At 50.8% G+C, this 26,447-nt stretch overlaps 2 protein-coding genes across 3 annotated transcripts; one reads left to right on the forward strand and one right to left on the reverse strand.

Moving 5' to 3' along the window:
- Positions 1-30: 30 nt before the first annotated feature.
- CCDC157 (coiled-coil domain containing 157) lies at positions 31-14,138 on the forward strand. 2 transcript variants are annotated; one of them, XM_083717183.1, is made up of 11 exons: positions 31-185; positions 1,810-2,113; positions 3,861-4,032; positions 6,079-6,778; positions 8,806-8,883; positions 9,988-10,178; positions 11,056-11,232; positions 11,568-11,736; positions 12,384-12,523; positions 13,324-13,391; positions 13,479-14,138. In XM_083717183.1, the coding sequence occupies exons 2-11, from the start codon at positions 1,866-1,868 to the stop codon at positions 13,762-13,764; spliced, it is 2,229 nt and encodes a 742-aa protein (XP_083573309.1). In that variant the 5' UTR covers positions 31-185; positions 1,810-1,865; the 3' UTR covers positions 13,765-14,138. The 2 variants fall into 2 exon arrangements, with proteins under 2 accessions (XP_083573309.1, XP_083573308.1); XM_083717182.1 differs by having other exon boundaries at positions 42-224.
- A 1,096-nt stretch (positions 14,139-15,234) lies between these two features.
- On the reverse strand, positions 15,235-25,432 carry RNF215 (ring finger protein 215). Its single transcript, XM_083717509.1, has 10 exons — positions 24,953-25,432; positions 23,414-23,542; positions 21,620-21,691; positions 21,410-21,495; positions 20,231-20,285; positions 19,897-20,001; positions 18,456-18,572; positions 18,229-18,366; positions 16,966-17,068; positions 15,235-15,843 (listed from the first exon to the last, which is right to left on the reverse strand). Exons 1-10 carry the CDS (start codon positions 25,292-25,294, stop codon positions 15,821-15,823), a joined length of 1,170 nt encoding a protein of 389 aa, XP_083573635.1. The 5' UTR covers positions 25,295-25,432; the 3' UTR covers positions 15,235-15,820.
- Positions 25,433-26,447: the final 1,015 nt, after the last annotated feature.

The following is a 26,447-nucleotide window of genomic DNA, read 5'->3' on the forward strand; positions in this document are numbered from 1 at the left end:
GGTTTTCCTATATCTCTATAGAGAAGGCGGGAGGGCGGGGCTTATCGGCCGAGTAGCAAAGAGGGCGGGGCTTATCGGCCGAGTAGCAAAGAGGGCGCGCCTAAGAAGCTCTCGGGGTTGCCATGGCAGCGGAGGCTTGGGAAGAGCGGAAGAGCCTGGCTGCGGCGGCGGCGGCTGTTTGGCAGGTGGGTCTTGCCCACCTCGTCCCTCCTTTGGGCGGGAAGGTGAGGAAATCTATTGGCAACAGGGATTCTCGCCAGCCTGGGCTACTCGTGGCTGCCTGCTAGCTAGCCTGGCACTGCACTCCAGTCAGGACCCTCCTCCCATCAACCCTCCTTGGTGGAGATCCACTCCACACCCCACACACCCCGCAATAGGGACCCTTTAAGGCACTTCATGTGTCTGAGCATGTGCAGAGTGCCTTCCTTCCTTCCACCTCCTCCTACCTCCAGGGGTGCTGTTAACAACCCAAATAAATTATATTTAGCATTTATAGGAAATGCTAACCTAGTATGCAAGGTATACAAGGCACAAGGGACACTGTGGTCTAAACCACTGAGCCTCTTGGGCTTGCCAATCGGAAGGTCGGTGGTTCAAATCCCCACGACGGAGCTAGCTCCCATTGCTCTGCCCCACCTTCTGCTTACCTAGCAATTTGAAAGCACACCAGTGCAAGTAGATAAATAGGTACTGCAGTGGCGGGAAAGTAAACGGCGTTTCCGTGTGCTCTGGTTTCCGTCACAGTGTCCTGCTGGCCACATGACCCAGAAAGCTGTCTGTGGGCAAATGCCGACTCCCTAGGCCTGAAAGCAAAATGAACGCCCCAACTCCTTAGTTGCCTTTGACTGGACTTAAACGTCCAGGGGTCCTTTACCTTTAGTATGCACAATGTCCTGGGAGTTGGTTACCTTGTGTGAAGGTTGCTTCCTAATAAAACGTGTGTTGGAGGATTGTATCCCATTTTATGCAGTAGCCTACCTGCCAAATGCTAGTTTTAAGAGGCCGTATCTTCAGGTTGCAGGACGTAGCACAAATTTAGCAAGCAGGCAGCAAATTAAGTTAATCATGCCTACTTTGCAAGGCAGTTTTTGAGACTGCCGACAAGACAATGTGTTTTGTACACTGCTTTAAAGTAATGGAGAAAAATAGTGTTTTGGGGGAAATTTATGCTGCTGCAAACTCTAATGGCTCACAATTTTTCTGGTTGTACAGTCTAGTGAAATCAGGGTTAGGGAGGAATGTGGCCTGGGGAATGTTTTGAGAGCTGGATAAGGGGTGACAGAAAGGCTACATTCACACCTGAGGTTCCCCATGCTTGTAATATGGTTGGGGCATGATTTGTAGGGAACTCAGGAAGGAACGCAGGTGGCGCTGTGGGTTAAAGCCTCAGCGCCTAGGACTTGCCGATCGAAAGGTCGGCGGTTCGAATCCCTGCGGCGGGGTGCGCTCCCGCTGCTCGGTCCCAGCGCCTGCCAACCTAGCAGTTCGAAAGCACCTCCGGGTGCAAGTAGATAAATAGGGACCGCTTACCAGCGGGAAGGTAAACGGCGTTTCCGTGTGCGGCTCTGGCTTGCCAGATGCAGCTTTGTCACGCTGGCCACATGACCCGGAAGTGTCTCCGGACAGCGCTGGCCCCTGGCCTCTTAAGTGAGATGGGCGCACAACCCCAGAGTCTGTCAAGACTGGCCCGTACGGGCAGGGGTACCTTTACCTTTACAGGAAGGAAACTTAACCTTTCCCCTCTTGCGACTTTCCCCCTGCCTTGACTAGCCTGATGAAGGTAGGTGGTCTTGCTTGTACCTTTCCCAGGAACATCTGCCCTAAGAGCCGGTTGGTGGTTGGTGGAATGACACCAGCGTGGCAACATGGTGACCTTGCTGGTTAACCAAAACTACATGGAGAGTCTGCGGAAGGACATCACGGATCTGCAGGGAACCGTCCTCAGCGTCTTCACCCGAGCCGGGGCTGTTCGCTACCCGTCCTGGAAGTTTCCTGATAAGTTGTCCTGTGACCTGGACTTGGTTGCTTTGCTTGAGCACTACGACTTTGCACAGAATGACCCTGAGTTTACCCATCATTCCCACGTGGTTCTTCTGGAACTAGTGATTGACAGGTGAGGGTAGGTCCGGCAGTTCTGCAATGATTCCTTGTTGAGCCACTCTTAACTTGGAACGGAAGTAAACCCCAATGAATGCGCCAGGTTTTGAATTAGATTACTGCATCCATTATATATATGGGAATGTTGTGGATACTAGGAGAGAATATATTGATTAAATGTTATCCTTCCTAACTCAGGCTAGTGAGTCACACACACACACACAAACATCCCGTATTTTTCGCCCTATAGGACGCACTTTTTCCCCTCAAAAAATGAAGGGGAAATGTGTGTGCGTCCTATGGGGCGAATGCAGGCTTTCGCTGAAGCCTGGAGAGCGAGAGGGGTCGGTGCGAACAGACCCCTGTCGCTCTCCAGGCTTCGCGGACCTTTCCGCAAGCGGGGGGAGCGCTCCCGCTGCTTGCGGAGAGGTGCCTGCATGCGGAAGCCTGGGCGCGCTGAGCTCAGCGTGTCCAAGCTTCGCGGACCTCTCCGCAAGCGGGGGGAGCGCTCCCGCTGCTTGCGGAGAGGTGCCTGCATGCGGAAGCCTGGGCGCGCTGAGCTCAGCGCGTCCAAGCTTCGCGCACCTCTCCACAAGCGGGGGGAGTGCTCCCGCCGCTTGTGGAGAGGTGCCTGCATGCCGAAGCCTGCGCGCGCTGAGCTCAGCACGTCCAGGCTTCGCGGACCTCTCCGCAAGCGGCGGGAGCCAGCCCTGGGCTCCCACGGCTTGCAGAGAGCTGCCTGTTTGGGGGCTGGGGTCAGGGGAAGCTCCGGCGGGCCTCCCCCGCCCCAGCCCCGCGCCTGGGGGGGAAATAATTTCCCCCCCTTTATTTCCCCCCCAAAAAACTAGGTGCGCCTTATGGGACGGTGCGTCCTATAGGGCGAAAAATACGGTATATATAGCAAAGCTCATTCCCCTTAACACAGTAGAAAGCTGGTTGGTAGATTCGTTTGAATCTGTTTACTTAAGCAATCCAATCTGGCTTTGTTCAGATTGGAGTATATTCCTGGTAAGATCCCTTTTATCCCTCCTAAAAAGAATAAAGACACAAGAAGCTTCTTTTAAAAGTAACAAGAAGTTTACTCACATTCAGTTCACAGTTGGATCCCTGAAGGCAGGCTTTAGCTTGCAGTTACAGATACAATGTGGCTCACATCCTTGTAAGGATGGGCCCATGTGCTGCTGGCTGCAGTCCAAGAGAAGAAAAGGCATCAAGAGAGGAAGGTAGCTGCGTGACTTACCTTTTGTGAGATCTCCAAGGGTTACGCCCACCTACCTGGTCACATGCAGGGGGAGGATGCTCCAGACCAGGTGTAACAGGAAGTTCAACTGGCTGGATCAACGTCCCCGTCTGTGTCCACTCTAGGCAAACAGGAAGTGTTGTACTTGACTGCTTATGTTATATCCCACAATATATGGGGTATTCTTTAAAGAAAAGGGGCTGTAGCTCAGTGGCAGAGCAGTGCCAGGTTCCATCTCTAGCACCTCCAGGTAGGGCTGGGAGAGACCGCTGTCTGAAAACCCTGGAGAGCTGCTGCCAGTCAGTGTAGACAGTACTGAGCTAGATGGACCAATGACAGCTTCCTACAATCCTGTCTGGAAACTTCAGCTGGCCCAGAACACATTGGAGGGTGTGGTGGTTGGTTTTGAGAACATTTTTTGGTTTGCTGCCTGTAGCTGCTTTGGGCTTCCTTTTGGAAAGAAAATTGGGGTTCAAACACAAACTACAAAACTGAAGCAGGATGTCCTTTCTGTCCTCTGAAGGTTGCTGCTGCTGCTCCAAAGCTTCACCAGATACACGGAGAACCTTATCAGTGAACAAGCTGTGCCCCCATCCAGAACAACAGGACCATGCATGTCTATCGGGCTGGCTGTGAAGAAGTACTGGAACAGCATGCTGAAATTGGGATCCCTCTACCAGCAGCTGGCTTCTGAGGTAGGCTGCCCCGGTGGGCTGGTCTGCTTCTGCAAGCACACTGACCAAACGTTCCTCTGGCCAGATAGGTATGGTTTATCTCCCTTCTCCAAGCAGTGGGAAAGTACCAAGAATATTTCCATGCAAATCTGAAAGCACCAGTGAGGTCTGAAAGATCCCCAGGAAATGCAGGGCTGGCTGTACAGGTGCTTGAGGTTCCAATCCGATCTTCTTCTTTCTTCTTTGGCGATCACTTGTAGCCAAGTAAGATTGTCTTCCATAAACACTGTTTTAACAGTGAGTCTGTAAGTGACTGTGGAGGCCAATTCTGGATCCACACATCCTTCCACAGTGGGGACATTGGTTTCTGAGTGGGAGTTGACCATGGTGAGGGTTTGCCAAGTGTGCCTTCCTCTTAGCTGGTTTCTCCCTTTCGTCCTGAGTTCAAGCGTCTTCAAAGTCCAAGACACCTTTGGTAAAGGCTGTTTTCCAATTGGAGCACTCGCAGGCCAGTGTTTCCCCGTTGTCGGTGTTTATACAACATATTTTTAGATTCGCCTTGAGAGAGTCTTTAAACCTCTTTTGTTGACTGCCAGCATTACGCTTTCCATTTTAAAGTTCGGAATAAAGTAGTTTCTTTGAAAGACAATAATCAGGCATCACCAGTCCAATGTAGTTGATGTTGAAGAATCATTGCTTCAACACTGGTGAGCTTTGATTTTTCCAGTATACTAGCATTAGTTCACTTGTTTCCCCATGTGATGTGTATAATTTTTTGTAGACACCGTTGATGGAATCTTTCGAGGAGTTGGAGGTGGCGATACCCACCTGTCAACATAAATCACGCACTTAGGCTGTAGTCCCAGGCTGCCAAAATCATTGACAGGGAGGGTTTGATGTTTCAAAGGCTGCAGGATTGCCCTTTACAGCAGGGGTGGAGAATGTGTGGTTCTCTGGATGTTTCCGAACTACAACTCCCATTATCCCTGAGTCAACCAGTAGCCTTGCTGGCTGGGGCTGATGGGAGCTGGACTTCCATTGACACCTGGAAGGTCGCAGGGCCCCATCCATGCCTTGTTGCGTTGATCACACTACAGCACCATAAAGCATTGCAGGTATCCAAACAGGCAGGCAAGATACAAATGATCTTTCATCATACGCTCAGTGCTGGAAAAGCTCCTTGAGCACTTCTACGGGTGGAAAAATGGGGTCAACCATTTCTGCTATCAGCACAGGACAAGCTGCCATCATTTGAATCCTTGGGAAGAGTTAAAAGTCACAGTCCCAAGGGCATGTGGTAATGACTGCCAACATGGATGGCTTTAAAAGAGGGTTTGACCAATTTATGGTGGATCATCAGGCTGTCGGTAGCTGCTAGCCACAATGGCTATGCTCTCCCTCCAGTGTCTGAGTCAGTACGCCTCTGAATGTCAGTTGCCAGGAATTGCAAGTAGGGAGGGGGCTCTTCCACATGCATCCTGCATTCATGCTTCACATTGCGGGCATCTAGTTGGCCATGGATGCCAAACAAGATCTAGCAGGTCTCCTTTTACGTTCTTATATTTCTTATGTTCTTAGTATCAAACTATGTCTGATCACGGGACACAGGTGGCGCTGTGGTCTAAACCACAGAGCCTAGGACTTGCCGATCTGAAGGTCAGCAGTTCAAATCCCCGTGACGGGGTGAACTCCTGCCAACCTAGCAGTTCGAAAGCATGTCAAAGTGCAAGTAGATAAATAGGTACCGCTCCAGCGGGAAGGTAAACGGCGTTTCCGTGCGCTGCTTTGGTTCGCCAGAAGCGACTTAGTCATGCTGGTCACAGGACCCGGAAGCTGGCTGGCTGGCTCCCTCAGCCTATAGAGCAAGATGAGCGCCGCAACCCCAGAGTCATCCGTGACTGGACCTTACTGGTTAGGGGTACCTTACCATTACCTTTACCTTTACCTTTATGTCTGATCACAGCACATGCCCAAATTTCCTTTCCCCCCCCAAACCTCTCATGTGATCCTCCCGAAATAAAATAAAAACCTGGAAAGTTAATGCCACCCTTTCTCTTTTATACCTAGAAAAAACGCAGCAGAGAGGATGCTGTTGGCACAAATGGTTCCTTCCAGGAGGTGAAAGCTGAGAACGAGTCTTTAAAAATCTGCTTCTCGGAGTCAGATGTGACTTTGCCCAGCTTCCGGTCCTCCCCTTTGACCTCATCGGCCAGCAGCAGGCTGCTGGACGGTTGCCCCGCCACCTCCTCAGAGGCACCGCCAGCCCAGAGGGCCGCCAAGCCCATCTGCAGCACCCACTGTCAGACCATCGAGTCATCCCTGGTGCCTTGCGACGCGTGCGAGAGGGCACAGCTCAGCCTCCGGGAAGTGGGCAGCGCCATCATCGGCATCTGCAACAGCCAGAACCTCCCATCGTCTCTGAGCAGGTTCCTGGAGATGGTGGAGGAGACCCTGGGCCGCAAACCACTCACGGCTGTGGACATCAGCTACTGGGCGTCCGAGCAAAGCAAGGACCTCTCCCGGATCAACAAGCACCTCCGGAAGCTGATGGAACTCATCAACCCTCTGAAGGGGGAGCTGGAAGAGTCTGAGAAGGAGAAGGGTGAGCTCAAGAGGCAGCTGGAGACTTTTGACAGCCGCCTTCAGAAGGAAAGAGAGGAGCAGGAGCAGAAGAGGAAGGAGGCAGAGCAGGCGTTTGAAAGAAGGAATACGGAGAACCTGCAGATGATGGCCACCCTGAGGATGGGCAAGGAGGACCTCCAGAAAAGTGAGCATCCTTTCCCGTCTCTTTCTTTCAGCCAGCTCACATCCACACCATGTATTTAAAGTAAGTTTGTACCATTTTCATAGCCATGGCTTCTCCCAGGGAATCCCTGGGAGCCAGTGTGGTGTAGCGGTTAAGAGCGGGGTCTCGTAATCTGGTGAACTGGGTTCGATTCCCCGCTCCTCCACCTGCAGCTGCTGGGTGACCTTGGGCAAGTCACAATTCTCTGAAGTCCCTCAGCCCCACTCACCTCACAGAGTGTTTGTCGTGGGGGAGGAAGGGAAAGGAGATTGTTAGCTGCTTTGAGACTCCTTAAAGGTAAAGGGACCCCTGACCATTAGGTCCAGTCGCAGACGACTCTGGGATTGCACGCTCATCTCTATAGGCCGAGGGAGCCAGCATTTGTCCGCAGACAGCTTCCGGGTCATGTGGCCAGCATGACTGAGCCGCTTCTGGCGAAACCAGAGCAGTGCACGGAAACGCCATTTACCTTCCCGCCGGAGCGGTACCTATTTATCTACTTGCACTTGCTTTCGAACTGCTAGGTTGGCAGGAGCAGGGTCTGAGCAACAGGAGCTCACCCCATCGCGGGGATTCAAACCGCCAACCTTCTGATCGGCAAGTCCTAGGCTCTGTGGTTTAGCCCTAGGCCCTGAGACTCTTTAGGGTAGTGATAAAGCGGGATATCAAATCCAGACTCCTCCTCCTCCTCCTCCTCCTCCTCCTCCTCCTCCCTCTCAGAAGTGAAATTCTAGGTCACAGAGACTAGCTGGATGCTGAGGAGTGGTGGGAGGCAGCATCTGGGGAATCCCCAAGGGAACCCCCAGGGGATTGGAGTAGGGTGAGTGGTCAGATGGAGAAGAGGGAGCAGACGGGGGGGGGGTGTCAAAAACCAAAGAGGCAACAGGGTTTAGTGAGCAGGAGGAGTCTGTGGCAGAGAGAAGTCCAGCATCAGAGGCAGAAGCAGAAGCAGAAGCTGGAGAGGAGCGGGAGAAAAATTCTAGCACTTCTCACTTGTGTCGTACCTCGGCTCCCGAATGCCTTAGGATTCAAATGTTCTGGCTCCTGAACAATCGAAAACCAGAAGTGAGTGTTCTAGTTTCCAAACATTTTTTTGGAAGCCAAATGTCCGGCTATTGTTTCTGGTGCACCTGCAAAATCGGAAACCAATCGGAAGCTGTTCCTTGCTCTCCGAATATTTTGAAAGTCGAACAGACTTCCAGAATGGATTCGGTTCAACTTTCGAGGTAGAAGTGTATAGTTAGTCCTATCTCGAAACCTGTCCTGTGGATGTTTTTTGGACTCCAACTGTAAGGGAGCGCGACTGGTTCGGTTGAGTCGCACTGGGTGTGGAGCTTTGGGAGTGCCACAAATATATTGTAGACAGGAAAGTGCAAGGTGTGTGTGTGTGTGTGTGTGTGCGCGCGCTAAATGTTGGCATTGCACAGGGCACCGCTGAAATTTGAGACCCCAAGGACTGTGACTGTCAACAGCTACAGCCATCACAGCCAGTTGTCCGGAAAGATGGGAATCATAGAATCATGACGGAAGGGACCCTGTGGATCATTGCGTCCAACCCCCTGCAAATACAGGAATGTGCAGCTATCCCTTACGGGGATTGAACCTGCAATTTAGGTGTGCAACAGCATCCGGAGGGCAACAGGTTGCCCGTTCTCCATTCCGATACCTGCCAGGCTGTGGCTGCGCATACGTATCTTTAGAGCACATGGCTTCCCCCAAAGAATCCTGGGAACTATAATTTACCCCTCAGAGAGCTACACTCCCTCAGCAAACTATAGTTCCCATGAGTCTTTGAGGGAACCACGTCCTTTAAATGTATGGTATGGATGTGACCCCAGTCTGTCCCAAACCTTTGATTCCGAAGGGCTCCTGCATTTCTGTCTCAGCAACGGGCTGTCAGTGCAGACACACCGAGCTACATGGATCGATGGGTCTGGCTCAGCATAAGGCAGCTTCTTGTCTTCCTCTACGGTCCATGCTGACCGGTGACATTGTTTGACTACTTCCAGAAGCCGCTGCCTTGGAGCAGAACGTTTCCACTTTGAAAGAGAAGCTCCAACGGCAGGAAGACACCATCCAAGGGCTGGGTAAGAGGAACACCAGGCAGCACTTCATACAGGCCATTCTCAAGACTCAGAACATTTCATGTAATTTATTTCACAAAATACACTGCTTGACTGTAAAAACAAACAAACCGGTATCTTGTTGCAGACCTGCTAACTGTCCCAAATAATAAACCAGTGTCATTTTCTCTGTACTGCAGATGGAGGAAAGAGGATCATAGAGGTATAGAACTGTAAAGTTGAGAGGGGTCCCAAGGGTAATCTATTCCATGCCCCTGTGATGTAAGAATCACAGTTAAATAAAGCTGGGCAGCTGTCCAAAGAGATGTCAAAGAGATAAACAACTACCTTACATTTAGAAGACATCTGAAGGCTGCCCTGTTCAGGGAAGTTATTAATGTGTGACATTTTAATGTATTTTTAATCTTTGTTGGAAGCCGCCCAGAGTAGCTGGGGAAACCCAGCCAGATGGGCGGGGTACAAATAATAAATGATGATTATTATTATGGCCATCAAACCTTGTTAAAAATGCCCTGTGAATGAGAGGCTGCCACCTTCCAAGGGAGTCTGTTCCACTGTCCTTTTGCCATCGAGAAGTTCTTCCGAATGTTTCGTCGGAAACTTCTTGTCATTTGAATCTGGTGGTTCAGATCCTACCCTCTGGAGCAGCAGAAAGTGAGCTTGCTTCCTCTTCCACGTGGAGGCTGAGAGAGGGTGACCAGCGCCCCCCCCAGCCTCAGGTGAATACCTGTAGGAGCGCCACCACATCCGTCATTCAGCCCCGACTCTGAGATCTAGCACTGAGGGCTTTCTGGCGGTTCCCTTCCGAACGGCACAAACCCAGAAGTGAGTGTTCTGGTTTGTAAACGTTTTTTGGAAGCCGAACACCCGACACGGTTTCCGCAGCTTCCAATTGAGTGCAGGAAGCTCCTGCAGCCAATCGGAAGCTGCGCCTTGGTTTTTGAACCATTTCAGGAGTCGAACGGACTCCCGGAATGGATTAAGTTCAAGAGCTAAGGTACCACTGTATTTAAGGACCAGTCTGACTCTTGCTTCCTTGCCTGAAATCTGAAATTGCAAACCACTAGTGTGCGACATGCTGCTCTTGAGCTATTGTGCATTCCCCAGAGCGAGCGAAGCGCGAGCTGTTGCAGGAGTTAAGGGAGATGAAGGTGTGCAAAGCAGAGGTGGACAAGCTGAAGGACCAGCTTGGGGTCCTCACGAGCCAACTGGAGAGTACCAAGCAGCAGCTGAACGGGGCCATCACTGAGCTGGAGAAGGAGAAGGCCAAAGCTGAGAGCGTGCTCCGGCACAAAGAGGTGTGGCTGGGGGCATCAGGGTGGGCAACCTATTCTTGATGCTGTTATTGATTTCATTTATCTCCCACCTTTTCCTATAAGGGGCTCAAGTTGCATATTAGTTCTCCTCCCCACAACCAACCTACAAAGTAGATAGGACTGGCCCAAGGTCACCCAGTGAGCTTCATGGCCAAGTGGAGGTGTGAAACCTGGTCTCCCAGGTCCTAGTCCAACACTCTAACCAATACACCACCCTGACTCTAACTCCCAGCAGCCCCATGGCGGAGGAGGCGGGTCGGATCTCATTCCCCATTGCAGCGCATAGGAATCTTCTTAGAATTACAGAATCATAGAGCCGGAAGGGAAGTTCAGGGTTTCCCACACTTGGGCCTCCAGCTGTTTTTTTTGACTACCGTTCCCATCAGCCTTGCCCACTGGTCCTGCTAGCTAGGGATGATGGGAGTTGTAGTCCAAAAACAGCTGGAGACCCAACTTTGGGAAACACTGATCTAGTCCAACCCCCTGCAGTGCAGGAATCCTTTGACCAAGGTTGGTGCTCGAACCCACAACCCTGAGATGAAGTCTCATGCTCTACCAGTGAAGCTATCCCAGAGTGAAACCACTGGTCCATATAGCTCAGTGCTGTCTGCACTGACTGGCAGCGGCTCTCCAGGGTTTCACGCAGGTAATCTTTCCCAGGCCTACTTGGGGGTTGAACCTGGGACCTTCTGCAGGTGAAGCAGGTGCTCTACTGCTGAGCATTGCAGAATACCTTTAACCTGTCACCCCCCACCATTTACAACCCGCCCCTTCAACGTGACCAATCGGCCAATCATTGGCTTTCCACCTTGCATCTGTTGAGTCCAAACTAACAAGATCTCTCCCTCTCGTGCTGAAGTCCCTGCAGACCAAGCAAATGACTCTGATGAAGCAGCTGGATAATTTGGACCAGGAGTGTGAGCAGCTGAAGACCAGCCTGGCTGACAGGGAGGAGGACCAGTACATCTTGAAGGAGAGGCTGAAGGAGATGCAGGAGGAGAAGTGGGAGATCCAGCACCAGCTGGCAGCCCAGCAGGTCTGTAGGAGGTGGGCAGGGTAGGGTTAGGGTTAGGCTCCTCTGGTGAGACCCAGGCCATGTTTCCCCAGCGCAGGACAAATTGCACAGAGAAGGATGAGAATTCTCATCAAACTGCGGCAAAAAAATTTCTAGCCGTTTTGCCGTGTTAAACTTCTATACGCCATAATCTATGCCAGCTTTTGCCAAGCCGGTAGCCTCCGGCTGTTTTGGACTACAACTCCCATCAGCTGTGCTCCTGACAGCCCCAGCATCCTATGGCTGTGTTGGCTGGGGCTGATGGGAGTCGTAGTCCAAAGAAAAGTGAGCATCCTTTCCCATCTGCCTCGCTGCAGAAGCAGACAGAGCGAGCGCAGAAGGAAAAGCTGAGCCTGGAGCAGCGTGTGTCGGAGCTGCAGACAACCGTCTCTGAGCTGAAAGAGCTGATTGAGGAGCTGAAGGACAGGGAGAGGCTGCTGGTCCTCTTCCCAGACCTTCACATCCCTGTTGAGGCACAGTATGAAGGTAAGGAGGCCAAGGGAGGGGAGGTCCCCTGTGCCAGGGGGAGGAGCTAGTAGGAGGAAGGGGAGGGGCTTCAAAGTTGCACCTAAGAACATCATCAGTCTGGGTGCTGGATCTGGCCAAAGGGGACCTATCTGGTCCCAACATCCTGATTTCGCAGAGCCCAACCAAATGCCCCCAAGGGAACCCTGCAAGGAGGACATGAGCATCTCTCCCTATCTGTGATTCCCAGTCACTGGCATTCAGAGGCAGACCACAGCTGTCATGGCTAATACCTCTCACCATTAGGTAACATCTCCTATCGTTTAGCAAAAACTGTTTCCCTAAACAAGCACATAAGCAAATAACAGGCTCAGTGGCAGAAGGTCCCAGGTTCAGTTTCCAGGGGTCTCCTGCCTGAAACCCTGGAGAGCTGCTGCAGGCCTGAGTAGGCAATATTGAGTAAGATTGGGGAATGGTCTGACTCACTAAGAGGAACCTTCCTGTGTCCAGATGTGCTCCTGTTGCAGGCCAAGGCCTCCTTAGTAATCTGAAAGGGATAGTTTAGGGAAGAGAAAGAGATTGCTGAGTTGAGGGTCCAGCCTTGACCCACCCCCATCCCCCTTTTCAATGCTGTGATGCCCAGTCTGTCCTCGCTGGCTCTGTCACAGGCACTGGGGACGTCATGGAGGACATGGGCAAGCAGCTGCAGGCCAACAACATTCGTATCAGCATCTTGGAGGAAGAGAACTCGCGCCTCCGAACCGCAGTGGCCAAAATGAGGGAGGCAGCGCAGCAGGAAGGGCCTAAGGTAGCACCAAAATGGGAGGAGTCATTGCAATGGGCGCAAATTGCGGGGTTGGTTGTATATAAATTGCTTTACAGTGGTACCTCGGGTTACAGACACTTCAGGTTACAGACTCCGCTAACCCAGAAATAGTACCTCGGGTTAAGAACTTTGCTTCAAGATGAGAACAGAAATCGTGCAGCGGCAACGGGAGGCCCCATTAGTTAAAGTGGTGCTTCAGGTTAAGAACAGTGTCTCCGGGTGCTGCCATGCCTGCATGAGTTTCACCGGGACTGTGTGGATCCGTGGCTCCTCTTGCAGGTTAAGAACAGTTTCAGGTTAAGAATGGACCTCCAGAATGAATTAAGTTCTTAACCAGAGGTAAAGGGACCCCTGACCCCTGACTGGACCCTGGGTCCAGTCGTGGCCGATTCTGGGTTGCAGCGCTTATCTCGCTTTATTGGCCAAGAGAGCCAGCGTACAGCTTCCGGGTCATGTGGCCAGCATGACTAAGCCGCTTCTGGCGAACCAGAGAAGCGCACGGAAACGCCGTTTACCTTCCTGCCGGAGCGGTACCTATTTATCTACTTGCACTTTGACGTGCTTTTGAACTGCTAGGTTGGCAGGAGCAGGGACCGAGCAACGGGAGCTTACCCTGTCGCGCGGATTTGAACTGCCGACCTTCTGATCAGCAAGCCCTAAGCTCTGTGGTTTAACCTACAGCGCCACCCACGTCCCAATTAACCAGAGGTACCACTGTATAAATAAGTAAACCAGAGGTGTCACCCATACCTGAATTTAATATGGAACTCCCCTCGCTGCAGCTTGTTCCTCCAACCCAGCTGTGGAATCTGTCCTCTCCCCAAGACAGCGGGATGCACACGCCAACCAGGTGAGCGTTCTGGTTTGAAGCATCTTCCGACCATGAACAAAGAAAGGCCCTTCCTCAGCCCCCTCTTTGCTTCCGTTCCTTCTGCAGGCATCCCACACATACGAGTGCCCAGGGAGCAGCGCTGAGGCCTCCTGCCAGCCCCAAGAGCCCAGGGAGCCCGACCCCACACAGATTTAAGAGCACCCGCAATGCCTCAAAGAACGGCTCCCCCTTCCGAAGCCAGCAGTCAAAGCCGTCTGCGGGAGAGGCCGCCCGGAAAGCAGCGTTCATCTTCGCCTCTGAGGAACAAGCCATCCGAGCCCACGCCCGGGGGAAAGGGAAAAGCAGGACCCCAGGCCACTCGGCCCGTTGCAACAGGAAACACCAGAAATAACAATAAAAAGGCCCTGCAGAGCAAGTTCAGAAGGTTGCCAACATTTCCAAAGCAAAGCGGGGGAGGGGGGGCGGCAGCAAAGGGAGACCAAATGGCTGGACCTCTCCCAGGCCGCAAAGAATCACCGGTGCAATGCTGTTCCTGTGCTCAGGTGGTCATGTACCTTTGCAATGGTGACCCCTCCAGGTGAGCCTCACCAAAGTCTTTATAGGTAATTGATGAGTTCATTGAGGCAAGGATGCAGGAACCATCTTTCTAAGTCTTTTGCCCTGCTCTGAGTTGCCAGGTGTAGTAACCTCCCTGCAAAAAAACCAAACAAACCCACAGTAGCGTGGGGGATTTGGCTTCCATTTTAAAAAATCAACCTCCCTCCCCCCAAAAAATCAATTACAGTTTGTAAATGACTGAGAGGTGAGAAAGAGAGGATATTAGCTTCTTTCCCCTGAAATCCAGTCCATTGTGGTAGGACAGTCACCTGAGCACAGAACTGGCATTCTTTGGCAGGGTGAGGAAGGTTCTCCAAGTGTGACTGGACCAAAAGCAGACTGGGAAGGTGGGAGTAAGAACCTCAACAATATGCATGTCACAACTGTGATGGCCAGGAGGGGCTGCGGCCAGGGAAACTTCTCCCTAGTTAAAGTAATTTGTGTGTTTAGCTCTCCCGCATCTTCCAACAGGAAATGCAGTGGTGGAGGGGATCCTCAGAGGGGAAGTGACCCAGTCAAGGATCCCCTGCAGAAAAGAAGCAGATCACTGTAACGCAGGTGTCCAATTTTTCTTAGCTCCTTTTCTGACCTAGGGGGGTAAAGCCAGATGCTCTTCGTCTTAACTTGGGTGGAAAAGGCCAAGAACTCTTTCCTGCTAAAGGCTGTGTGTGGATTCTAGACAAGAACACACAGCAAAAAAGCAGAGTAAACGGAGTTCAACGTTTGGAGAATCTCAATGTTGTCGTTTTTAAAAGCATGTTTCTAAACCTGTTTGCTGCAAGTACAGGCCTTCTAAGCCCCACTGCCTTCCAGTTCCCCCTTGATTGAGGCTTCCTAGAATTATTTTACAGTATTTCTGAACCTTATAACTCGTGCTTCACAAGAACAAAGTAGCTTCCATTAATTACAGTTGTGGACATAATTAAAATAATACCATGTGCAATAAAATTATGACATCAATCAATCGGTATGAGACAACTAAACCTGGGGGGTTCATGCAGGGGGATCATATTCTAAAAAGTGTTTAAAAAAAACCAAGAACCATCCCAAACAGAATCTCAACTTAATTGAAGCCCTGGGATGTACTCGGGACTGTCCTCTGTCCCACCAAGGGATCCCTGCTGTCTCCTCCCCCTGTTGACAGAGGCCCCTGCAAGGCAAGTGGGGGGTCAGACTGCCCCACCTGCATCCCTTCCATCGCCAAGGGGAATGTTCTAGGCAGGGGAAAAGACGGGATTGCAATGGAATGCTGCTGAGTCAAGTGTTTTGTGGCTTAGATTTCCCCCCTTCTTTTTATTAGTACAGGTGGCTCTTTACACACCCCAGCGGTGCCTCGGGTGCCATGACACTCTCCGGAGAGGGCTCTGCGGCCCCTCCATAACCCCCTGCAGTCTTGCCCAGCCCCTTCTCTCTAATAAGTTAGTATAAATAAAGCAAGCATTTCAAATTCCCAACCCTCCCCAACCCTAAGCAAGCGAAGCCTCCTCCCATCAGGAACAGTGCAAGCTGGGAAGCGGGGGGGGGGGGGGGACTTGGAAGGTGGCAAAACAAGGTACAGAGTTTCAAAAAAACCTCAGCACACACATACACCCTCCTCCCCGGGTTCATACTGCACAGATGCTCCACCAATGGTGCAATTGATTTAGCCCAGCACAGAAAAGGCCAGAGAACAAACACATTATTATTTTTACACACACACACGCTTCCCATCTCAAAGGAGCCCCAAGTTCCAAGAGAGTCATTTCCTCCATGTCCCGAGCAGCTGCTACGGCGTCCAGACGCTCTGGGGAAAATTGCTCTCTCCCTTGAAATACAAGCAGATTGATCCATAAAGGCGGGCAATCGTCGTGCTAACTGTCTTGACAGCAGTTTCCTAGGCAGGGAAGGAAATAAAAGAGAAGGGGGTATTTTACTAGAAAGGCAGAGATCCCCCAGGTCATGAGGCCTGTTGGTGAGACAGCGCTCCGGCCGCTATTGCGAAGTTGTGGTCCTTGTGGTGTCGGGTGTCGTGACCACTGGGGTCATGCTGGCTGGGAGTACAGAGTCCCAGCATCTCAAGGGCTGCAAGTTCCCCAACCTTGCTCTAAGGGCCACAGGGTTGGGGGAGGTAAGAGGGGGATGTGCAACATGGATGCCAGGAGGGGAAGTGGATGAACGGCTGGCATGGGCAGCGGAAAACAAAATAGAAGAAGAGTGCCTCTGAGAAAGAGCAAAACTCCCCAAATGGAGAATTCGATTGCTTGCTTGCTGTTCTTTTTAAAAAGACCCAAGAGCAAAAGGCCTGAGCCTTCAGAGAGAAAGCTGTTTTAAAGAAAAGAAAGACAGACAGACCAATACAAAGGCTCAGTGCATTTGTTTCCTCCACCCGAGAAAAGAGGCCACGTCCCCCTTTTAAGGGACACGCACTTAAGAAATGAGGAAGTAACAGCAAACATCATTATGGCTTTCCATCCTCCTGTTCCGGCGGCTGAATGGGAAAATGAAATTCTGGGCTTGGTAGTTAGGGCAGAGTGGGGCTCCCACCTCGGCAACTAGATCACCAAAGCCAATTCTAGGTTGCTCTTCTAGCTGCAGTAATCTCTGGCCATTGTGAACTCACAGGAGAGCATGAATTGAAAATACAAATTATGGGTTGGCATTTGGGGCTCAACCCAGGTTGTGATGCTGGGATTGTAAAGCAATAATAAAGACCGCCTCTGAGGATATGCAGAGTGCCTTTCCCTTGCTGCCAAGTATGTCAGCCTCCATGCAGCCAGGATTAGAGGATGCGACTTCCAGACAAGACTCAAGACGGGGCAATTCTCTGCTGCCCGTCAGCGCCAAGGCGGGGCACTGGAAAGGGAGAGGGCAGCCAGCTAGGTCTACATATGGTGCTTCAGCTCCCAAGTTTATTTAACCTTCCAGGCCCCACGTCTGCAGAAGTGGCTGGTGAAAAGCAGAAGTGGGAAGATCTGGGCAGCAGCTGGTTCTGTGGTGGGTGGGAAAGGGGGCTTACCTAAAATATTGTGTTTGCAGAGGGGGCAGGTCTGCTGCAAGAGGAGCCACGGATCCACACAGTCCCGGTGAAACTCATGCAGGCATGGCAGCACCCGGAGACACTGTTGGGCAGATTGAGACAGTTTCAAGAGCGGCATGTCCCACTTTGAAGAGGCTGCGGGGCAGGGAAGAAGGAAAGAGTCTCACCACCCCACCCCACCCCGGCTCCCATTTGAAAAAGGGAAAGATCACCATATGGAGAAACTACAATGTAATGCACATTAAGCAGGGCCCATTACCTGATTAAAGAAATCTTAAGTCGGTTAATTGTGTGGGCTTGTCGACTACTCTAAGGGAATAGCTGTAACTTAGTAAGAGAGCACAAACGTTGAATGCAGAAGGTCTGGGTTCACTTCCCAGCAGACCCGATTTAAGTGGTCAGATAGCCTTTGACAACTTAATGCTCTCTGTCAAAGATGGGGACATGATGGACCAATAGTCTGATCTGTTCCCCGTCTTATGTCTCTTTCAAATTTGCTCAGGGCTAGAGGGGGGTGGAAGAGACTTTATCGGGCAGCACCCTTCTTTTGCTGTTACCTTAAGCAGGCACTGAGTTCTAGCAAGCACCATTGCGGAAGGCTTGCGGCCTGAAGGTTTTATAAATGCATCCCTGAAACCTCAGGTATCTCAGGTACCTGATTGAGGACAGACCACTTCTTTCTTCACACAGCGCATAGTTGAACTATGGAACTCGCTCCTGCAAGAGGGAGCGATGGCCATCAAGCTGGATGGCCTTAAAAGAGGTTTAGACAATTTCATGGAGGATATCCGTCTATCTAACTACTAGCCACGATGGCTATCTTCTGCTGTTGTGCTCAGGTCCTGCTTGCAGGCTTGCCACAGACAGCTGGTTGACATATGTGAGAAAAGAATCTGGGATCAGACTGTTATTTGGCTTGATCCAGCAGGACCCTTCCAATGTTCTTGTGTTCATTTTTAGTGGCTAAAATAACCTTTTAATCTATTAATCTACGTGGCGGTGAAGTCTATGAAAGGTTGCAGCCGCAATATTAAGACACACAAGTTGGGAGGTGGTGATGTGTGAGAGTTTGCGCATGCAGGGCTGTGGCTGCGTCTGACTAGATACACCATAGGCTTCCAACTCCACTCATGGCTTCTAGATACAGACTTTAAAAACACAGAGGATGCAGAATCCCTCCCACAGAAACCCTGCTGCATCCTGCGAGGCACTGAGATGCGCCGGCCTTTCGGCAAGCGCTACCTGGTTCTTGTGGAATCGGTCCAAGCAGATGGCGCAGCTGTCGATCTCGTGAGCCCAGCTCCGGGGCAGCTTCCCAGGGTGGTAGCGCCGAGTCTTCAGCGCCGAGAGTCTCTGCACAATGTGCTGCTTGAGATCAAGCTGCAGGAGGAAAGGCCAGGGTGAGCCTCAGCCTGAAACCCAGATGGGAGCTTTCTGCCAGGGGTGAGCAGGGCAGACAGCAAGCTCACCTCGGAGTCCTGGTCAAGCCGGCTGTGCCGAGACTGTCGCTGTGCCTGCATGATCACGCCTGTGCACAGGATCAAGGCAATGAGCAAGATGGCGTTCCACAGCTGTTGGAGATACTTCTGCAAGGAGGACACACACACACTGCCTAAGAAGTATGGCCCCATCACGTACTACGGTTCTAGGTCAGGAGAGAAAGGAAGTAGCTGGCTGTTGTTTATTACAAGGGTTGGTGGACTGACCCCAGCACCAGGTCTACCAATGCAATTTATACAGCTCAAGATGTTTTCCATGGGCATCTGGTTGACAACAGTGAGGACAGGACGCTGGATTAAGTTGCACCATTGGCCTGATTCCAGGAGGATCTTCTTACATTCTTATAGCGATGTTGCAGAGGGGCACATCATTTTCATTTTAAGGGGGTTGCACCAGAACCACCAGTAAATACGAGGGCATTTCTTAACAGCATAGCAAGAAAAACTCCACCTATTGATAGTTAAAAAGAATAGCCGTGCAATGCGCTTCCAGGTACTGGAATGCTGTTCAGATACAGCAGTTCCCTGGAAGACAACCAGGTGAGGTGCTGACGGGACTCCCAAGCTCTGTAAAATGGCTGCGATTTATGCAAACACACAGCATATTGAAATGCAGACAATACAGATTTGAAAGTTTCCCAGTCTACATACCCCAGAACTTGTCCTGTGAAGGGAGATCTTTAATCTAGAATTTTAGCCCTTCTGCTAAACTATAGCGTTCCTAGAGATCTTTTGAGGAGAGCCACAATATTGAAACAGGTTTCATATCAGAGTAACATCAGTGGTGTGCATCTGCAAAGCCTATGAGATGTTAAATGAGCTAGTATTACTTTAACTTGAATGGACAGTCTGTGCGTGTGCTGCCAACCACCTATAACAGCTTGCTCCTCCATTGATTGATTGATTTAATTTAATAGCATCTCATTTTTACAATTTTTGCTTTTAGCAAGGAAAAACCCCCGAAAATGCACTTGGTCCATGTTTGCAAAGCACCAGTTTAAAAAAGAGAGAGGAACGCATGCAACAGCTGATGCAAGAACAGCTCTTACATGTTTCCTATATGAGTTGGGGTGGGAAGACAGTAATGGAATACAAGATTTGCTCTCACTATCTTCTTGGAAACCATTTTTCCCAGGAGAGTCCGAGCTGAATGCAAGTACTTTTTAAAGACACACCTACAGCCCTACCCCATCTCTTGTCACAAAATGAAATTCCTGCACATCATTTTGTGCAGTACTTTTGCCATTGGCGTATAACAAATTAATCTTAATTATAGGAGACGACTGCTGCTCTCATTTCCTGGGCAGGGAGGCCCTTCACAGAGCAGTTGGCCCAATTTGGCTATGGCGCAGGGATCAATATGGTTTTAAGCAGAATGCCTGCTTCCTTCGATCCTGGAAGGGGTACCAACCTGAACTCTCGAGCTGTTCTCTCCTGTGCAGATGACTCCTTGCCACTCTCCATAGAGACCGCCCCGGGACAGGCCACAGGTTGACCACAAAGTCAAGGTCACTCCCTTGTAAAGAAAAAACACACAGAGAAAAGTTTTCAGGCTGAAGTCCAATCATGGAAGCAGAAAAAGGGGAGGCACCCAACAGGCAAGAGGATAGATCGCAAATATTTAACCCATTGGATGACCAGCCCACCCATCTTGTTCCCCTGCTGAACAATGAGGGAATTGGGGGTTTAAATATATACTGTGCCAACTGGAAGATAAGCTCCCATTTCCCTTGAGGATTACATACCACGTTTTCCAGTAGCACCGCTTGGTATGTTATCTTTGCTGTTGCCCGAAGACCTCTGCAGGCAAAAATTAAGAAGAAAATTAAGAATTGTCAGATCAGGGGTAACCAATGCAGCCCCTGCAGGCACCAGTGCAGTGGTGCCTCGCAAGACGAAATTAATCCGTTCCGCGATTCTCTTCGTCTAGCGGTTTTTTCGTCTTGCAAAGCAAGCCCATTGACAGCTTAGCGGATTAGTGCTATTAGCGGTTTAGCGGCTTTTAGCGATCAGCTGTTAAGCGGCTTATCAGCAGATCAGCTGATAAGCGGCTTAGCGGCTAAGGAAAAGGGGGGGAGGGAAAAAAACCCGCAGGAACTCGCAAGCCCATAGGGAAATTCGTATAGCGAAGCGCCTCCAAAACGGAAAACCCTTTCGTCTAGCGGGTTTTCCGTCTTGCGAGGCGTTCGTCTTGCGGGGCACCACTGTATGTCTGCCAGGACCTCAAAGGGTGCCCACAAAAGGTCTCCGTACAAATACCCTGGAAAATCCTCAATGCGTAAGAGACACCAACCCCTTCCTTCTGTTCAGAACAGAGGAAAGGTGCAAAGAGCTTCTCTCTGTGAGAGAGCACAGTGGGGACGATGGGGCTGCCTTTCCCCAAAGATGCCTGCCTGCCTCCATCCCTAATCATTTTGCAATGCCAGGCCAAGACAGGTGCTTTCTAGGAAGCTGGTTTCTGCTTTCTCTGCTGCTGTGATTGGATGGATGGGAGGAGGGATAATGGCACCTATTGATGTCATTTCCAGCTTATCTCTTAATTTAGCAACATTCTCCATTGCTTTTAAATTGCTCTCATCAGCTGCTCCAGATCCTTCAAGAAAGTACAGTGGTACCTCAGGTTACATACGCTTCAGGTTACACACTCCACTAACCCAGAAATAGTGCTTCAGATTAAGAAATTTGCTTCAGGATAAGAACAGAAATTGGGCTCCAGCGGCGTGGCAGCAGCAGGAGGCCCCATTAGCTAAAGTGGTGCTTCAGGTTAAGAACAGTTTCAGGTTAAGTATGGACCTCCAGAACGAATTAAGTACTTAACCCGAGGTACCACTGTAAAACAAACCAATGTTGACCTGCCTGCCCGAGCCAGCAATGGGAACCTCATGCAGGATCTCCTGCCCTCCCCAAAACCCAACCAGTCTCACCGTAGCAATGCTCCGAGGAGCTTGGTAACGTTTTCTGAAGTCTGGACAACAATCACAGGCTTGGAGAGGACCTGGGAGACATCCAGCTGCAGCGGGGAAGAGGAAAGCGAGAGGTTAAAGGGGTCGCTAGTAGGGCTGGTGGCTCCTTCAGGCCAACTGAGGTCCAGCCTCCAGCCAGAAGGACAAAGGAGAGGGAGGGGTGCTGCTCACCTCACGGATGGCATTCTGATTCAGTGCGAGGATGAGCAAAGCCGAGGCCCCCAAGACAAGGGCGCGCTTCATCTACAAAGGGAGAAATCGCAGAGATACAGTAGGCTAGTTTTTATATACCGTATTGGCCTGAATATAAACCACACTTTTTTTTCCAAATTCCAACCATGAAAAGGTAAAGCGCGGCTTAAATTCGTAACCTTACAAAAACTGGCTTTTTTACGCTATCGCTGCTGAAACAGACACATGGTATAACGGAACGGGTGTGAGTGCCTGCGGAATTTTAAGGGAGTGGCTTGTATTCAGGTATTGTCTTTTTCTTTTCTTCCTCCCCCTTGAATTTTAACAGTGTGGCTTATATTCGGGTGCGGCTTATATTCAGGCTAATAGGGTACTATACTCAACCCAGCCAAGCAAGAAGCATGATCAGAGCTCAAGGGCAAATTCCAGCTTGGCAAAAGCACTTCTGGAGGGTGTGACATGGGGCCAGTGAGGGGTGTGGCCTTGTGAAGTCCTGAGGGCCAGTTGGAGAGACCCGGAGGGCCACATTTGGCCCCCCAGGCCTGAGGTTCCTCACCTGTGCCTTATACTGATAGTCTCTTGCCGCCTTTGCAATGCACGAGAAAATGTATCTCAAAACACAAGAACGTTTAAAACTCCAGCAATCTGAGAAGCACTCAATTCTGGGGACACATCAGAGGAATGTGTTACGTAACACCTCACTACTGACAGGGTGTGGTATCTCAGGTTACATACGCTTCAGGTTACAGACTCCGCTAACCCAGAAATAGTGCTTCAGGTTAAGAACTTTGCTTCAGGATGAGAACAGAAATTGTGCTCCAGCGACGCAGCGGCAGCAGGAGGCCCCATTAGCTAAAGTGGTGCTTCAGGTTAAGAACAGTTTCAGGTTAAGAATGGACCTCCGGAACGAATTAAGTACTTAACCCGAGGTACCACTGTAGTTAAATGTTCAACGCCGACCCTGTCTTGAGAAACAGCAAATTTCCCTCACTCAAATAAGAATGTAAGAAGAGCCTGTTGGATAAAGCCAATGGCCCATCTAGACCAGCATCCTATTCCCACAGTGGCCAACCAGATGCCTCTTCAAGAAGCCCGCAGGCAGGACCTGAGCACAAGAGAACTGTCCCCTCCTGTGGTTTCCAGAAAATGGTATTCCAACTGTAGCATGCCTATCACGCTTCATAGCCACTGATAGCTTTCTCCTCCATGAATTTGTTGAACCCTCTTTACTATGCGCTACATGAAAAAGCACTTGCTCTTTCACCTGTACTGAATTTTCCAAGATGGGACTACAACTCCCATCACCCCTAGCTAGCAGGACCTGTGGTCAGGGATGATGGGAATTGTAGTCCAAAAGCAGCTGGAAGACCCAAGTTTGGGAAACCATGCTCTAAACCAGGCATGGTGAAACTTGGCCCTCCTCCAGCTGTTTTGGGACTACAGTTCCCATGATCCCTGACCACTGGTCCTGTTAGCTAGGGATGATGGGAGTTGTAGTCTCAAAACAGCTGGAGGGCCAAGTTTGGCTATGCCTGCTCTAAACCAAGCTAAAATGGCATGCAGAAGGGCCCAGGTTCAATCCCCAGCATTTCTAAGTAGTGCTGGGAAAGTCTCCCTTGTTTGAAATCCAGGAGGGCTGCGGCCTGTCTGTGTGAACCATAATGAGCTGGATTGACCAATGGTCATCCGATTCCATCTAAGCAGCATCCTATGAACCTACCCCAAAAGAAGAAGGTTGGGTCACAGCAACAGAAGGGGAAGTAGGAGACTCACCTTGTTGACCACAGCAGTGGTAAAGGATTCTTCCTTGCTGCCTCGTGGGAGATCCGCCTGCTCCTCGCCCACTGGGACGACGCCAATCCAACTGTCATCATCCTTCAGCTTGGGGTCAGTGTCCCCCACCTAGAGAAAGAGGTGAGCACTCAAAGTTAGGGTCTGTAGCCACCTGTGGTCATGACCAGCTTGCCAACACTCCCAAGAAGAAAGGGATATGACTGGCCACTTTCTCCACCGCTTAGAGGGTCTTCACTTAATTGATGGGGAAGGGGAATCCCCAGCGAGGCAGCAGCTGTTTGGTTTTTGGTGGGAGGGATCAGGGGGTCCACAGTAGATATTAGAGGGTTATCACTTAACTGAGGGGGGGGGGAATAGAGGGTTCATCTGGGACAGGAGAAACCCCTCTTACTGACAGGGAGTCCAGACTCCAGCAGGCCTATCTGCAGGGAAGGGGATGGCATTTGATGGACAAGTTGTAGAGGACAACCTCCAAGGGGGGTTCCAGCAGATATTGGAGGATCACCATCACCACTCAGCTGAGCGAGTGGAAGGCAAAGAGGGGTCCACCCTGACCTTTGACACCTGAGATGGGAGCTGTACGGCCCACCCTATTCCTGTGACTTGTTTTAACTGTTTTCAATATTGGATTTTAAATTAGGGTATCCTGCCCCGGGGGTCCTGATGCTGAAGGGCGAGTTGCTGTCATTATTCTTATATTACTATTATTACTATTTACATGGAGAAGATTCCTACCTAATCATGGGGTCTGTTGGGGGGACGGGACAGTATTTGTTGCTGCTATTATCATTATTACTATTATTTAACAGGAGCCGGTTCCTACCTAGCCCTTTTGTTGGGGGGGGGGGAAGAGGCAGTTGTTTTTGTTCATGTTGAGCAGGTTCCTACCCAGTCATTATATGGGGGGGGGGGAGAAAAGGGTATTTGTTGCTGCTGCTGCTGTTGTTAACAGGGAGCCTATTTCTACCTAGTCCTTTTGTTGGGGGGTGGGAGAAGAGACAATGGTTGTTGTTATTATTATTACTACTACTACTACTATTACTATCATTATTATTATTACTACTGCTACTAATGTCTGCAGGGTGCAGGTTCCTACCCAGCCATGGGAAAGCGAAAGAGAATGGTATTTGTTACTGTTATTGTTTTTATTACTGTATTATTATTTACAGATAGCCTGTTTCTACCTAACCCTTTTGTTGTGGGGCGGTGGGGGGAAGAGAGAGAGAGACAATGGTTATAATTATAATTATAATTGCAGAGAGCAGCAGGTTCTTACCCAGCCATTTTACTGAGGGGGAGGGAAAGGGGATGGTATTTTGTTGCTGTTATTATTCTTATTCTTATTCTTTACAGGGAGTGGAGGGGTTGGCAAGAGCCCTGAGGGTGGATCTTTAACGGGGAAGGGGGGATCCCCAAACAGATCTGGGGAGGGGAAGGGGGTTCATTGAGAAGGGCGACGGGGGGGGGGGGAAGTGGATCGCCCCACTGCGAGAGCGTCGTCGGGGGGCCGCCGCTCACCAGGACAAGGCTGCCCCGGATGGCTTCCTCCTCCGCCGCCTCCTCCTCGCCCTCTTCCTGAGGCCGCTTCTCCCCGCGCTCCGGCTCCGGCTCCAGGCCGGGCCTGCCCAGCAGCGCGCCCTGCAGAGTGTAACTGCTGCCGCCGGGGCCGCTTCCCTCGGCCTGCGCCGGCTGCTCTTCGGGCGCCGGCGGAGAAGGAGGAGGCGGCAAGAGCAGCACCTCCACCTGCGCCTGCCCCGCCGCCGCCGCCACCAAGAGGCCGCCCAGGTGGCTTAGCAGGCACGAGAGCAGCACCGGCGCCCGGCCGGCCGAGCCCGAAGCCGCCGCGGCCGCCGCCATCATCGCGTCGTCGAGCAGCAGGCCCGCCTCTCCTGCCCTTCTTCGCCCTGGAGCGGAGGAGGAGGAGGAGGAGGAAGAGCAGGAGGAATCCGCCTCCCTCGCGGAAGCAACGGCCCGAGAAGGGGAACCCAGGCCGGGCACGGCGAGCAAAGTCTGCCCGGGAGCCAGACGGGTTGCAGAAACTTCCGGCAGCCAAAGGAAAGGTCTACTCGGGAGTAAGCCCGGTGTAGAGCTCAGCCGGGCTTGCGTTCTCAAGCAAAGAGGGCGCGCGGGACGGGCAGCCTACTGGCAGCGCAAAACGGTGCGCAAGACCCCCCCCCTCCACTCCCAAGTTGGCTTTGAGTAGGATGGGTAGCCTGAAAATGGGGCAGATCTTGACGGTGCCTTACTCGGAAGTAAGCCCCGTCGAAGTCCGTGGGGAAAGGATCATGCGCGCGACCTGGTCGCAGCAACCCTTTTCCTAGGCGACTTGCTTGCTGTCAGGTGAAGTGCTGGGAGCTGCCTAACTATAAAACAAGCACGCACAAAAAGAGATCACAGCTGAAAAGGCTGGCAGCATTCAGATCATTTCAGCAGTGTAAACAAGTTTTGATGGGTGCAATAATGGAAGACTGAATGGTATAGCTTTTGTAAAGTATGCAGGGATTTATATGATGTGTAAAATGAACCATGGAAAGAGAAGGATGGAGATCTTACGGATGTTAAATGAATATGGTATTTGAAATTGTAAAAAAATAATTAAAAATTAGAGAGAGAGAGAGAGAGAGAGAGAGAGAGCTGAAAGGACGATAAAGAATATAAAGGAGGACTGGGAAATGTTTGCTGAATATTTTCAGAACCAGTATAAACAAGTGAATAACCTAGCAGGCCTTGAGTAAATCCAGCAGAATAGAAGTTAATGGGGTTTATAACTGATGAAGAAATTTGAATATTTCTTCAATATGAAGAATTTGGAATATGCCATTTAACAGAAAAATAAAATGAACCGGGGAAAAGGTGGAAGGGAAGTCACCGCGTATTGAGTTGTATGTCGAGATTGATATGAAACCGGTGGGAGAGGAAGGGGTGTGTGGGATGTGTTTGTTTGTTTTTCTTTTCTGTCTCTGTATTAAAAATGCAAATAAATAAATAAAAAGGTTTGATATTAAAAAACCAA

This window comes from Podarcis gaigeae, assembly GCF_964106915.1.
Source record: "Podarcis gaigeae genome assembly, chromosome: 16".
Classification (NCBI taxonomy): Eukaryota; Metazoa; Chordata; class Lepidosauria; order Squamata; family Lacertidae; genus Podarcis; species Podarcis gaigeae.

Excerpts from the sequence above, each read along its gene's own strand:
- RNF215 (XM_083717509.1), bottom strand. The coding sequence starts at position 25,294 with ATGATGGCGGCGGCCGCGGCGGCTTCGGGCTCGGCCGGCCGGGCGCCG. Across the intron at positions 18,367-18,455 it reads GGCTTGACCAGGACTCCGAG|CTTGATCTCAAGCAGCACAT; the intron begins GTGAGCTTGCTG and ends TTCCTCCTGCAG. Across the intron at positions 15,844-16,965 it reads CTGCAAACACAATATTTTAG|GAAACTGCTGTCAAGACAGT; the intron begins GTAAGCCCCCTT and ends TTCCCTGCCTAG.
- CCDC157 (XM_083717183.1), top strand. The coding sequence starts at position 1,866 with ATGGTGACCTTGCTGGTTAACCAAAACTACATGGAGAGTCTGCGGAAG. Across the intron at positions 8,884-9,987 it reads AGACACCATCCAAGGGCTGG|AGCGAGCGAAGCGCGAGCTG; the intron begins GTAAGAGGAACA and ends TGCATTCCCCAG. Across the intron at positions 12,524-13,323 it reads CGCAGCAGGAAGGGCCTAAG|CTTGTTCCTCCAACCCAGCT; the intron begins GTAGCACCAAAA and ends CCCTCGCTGCAG.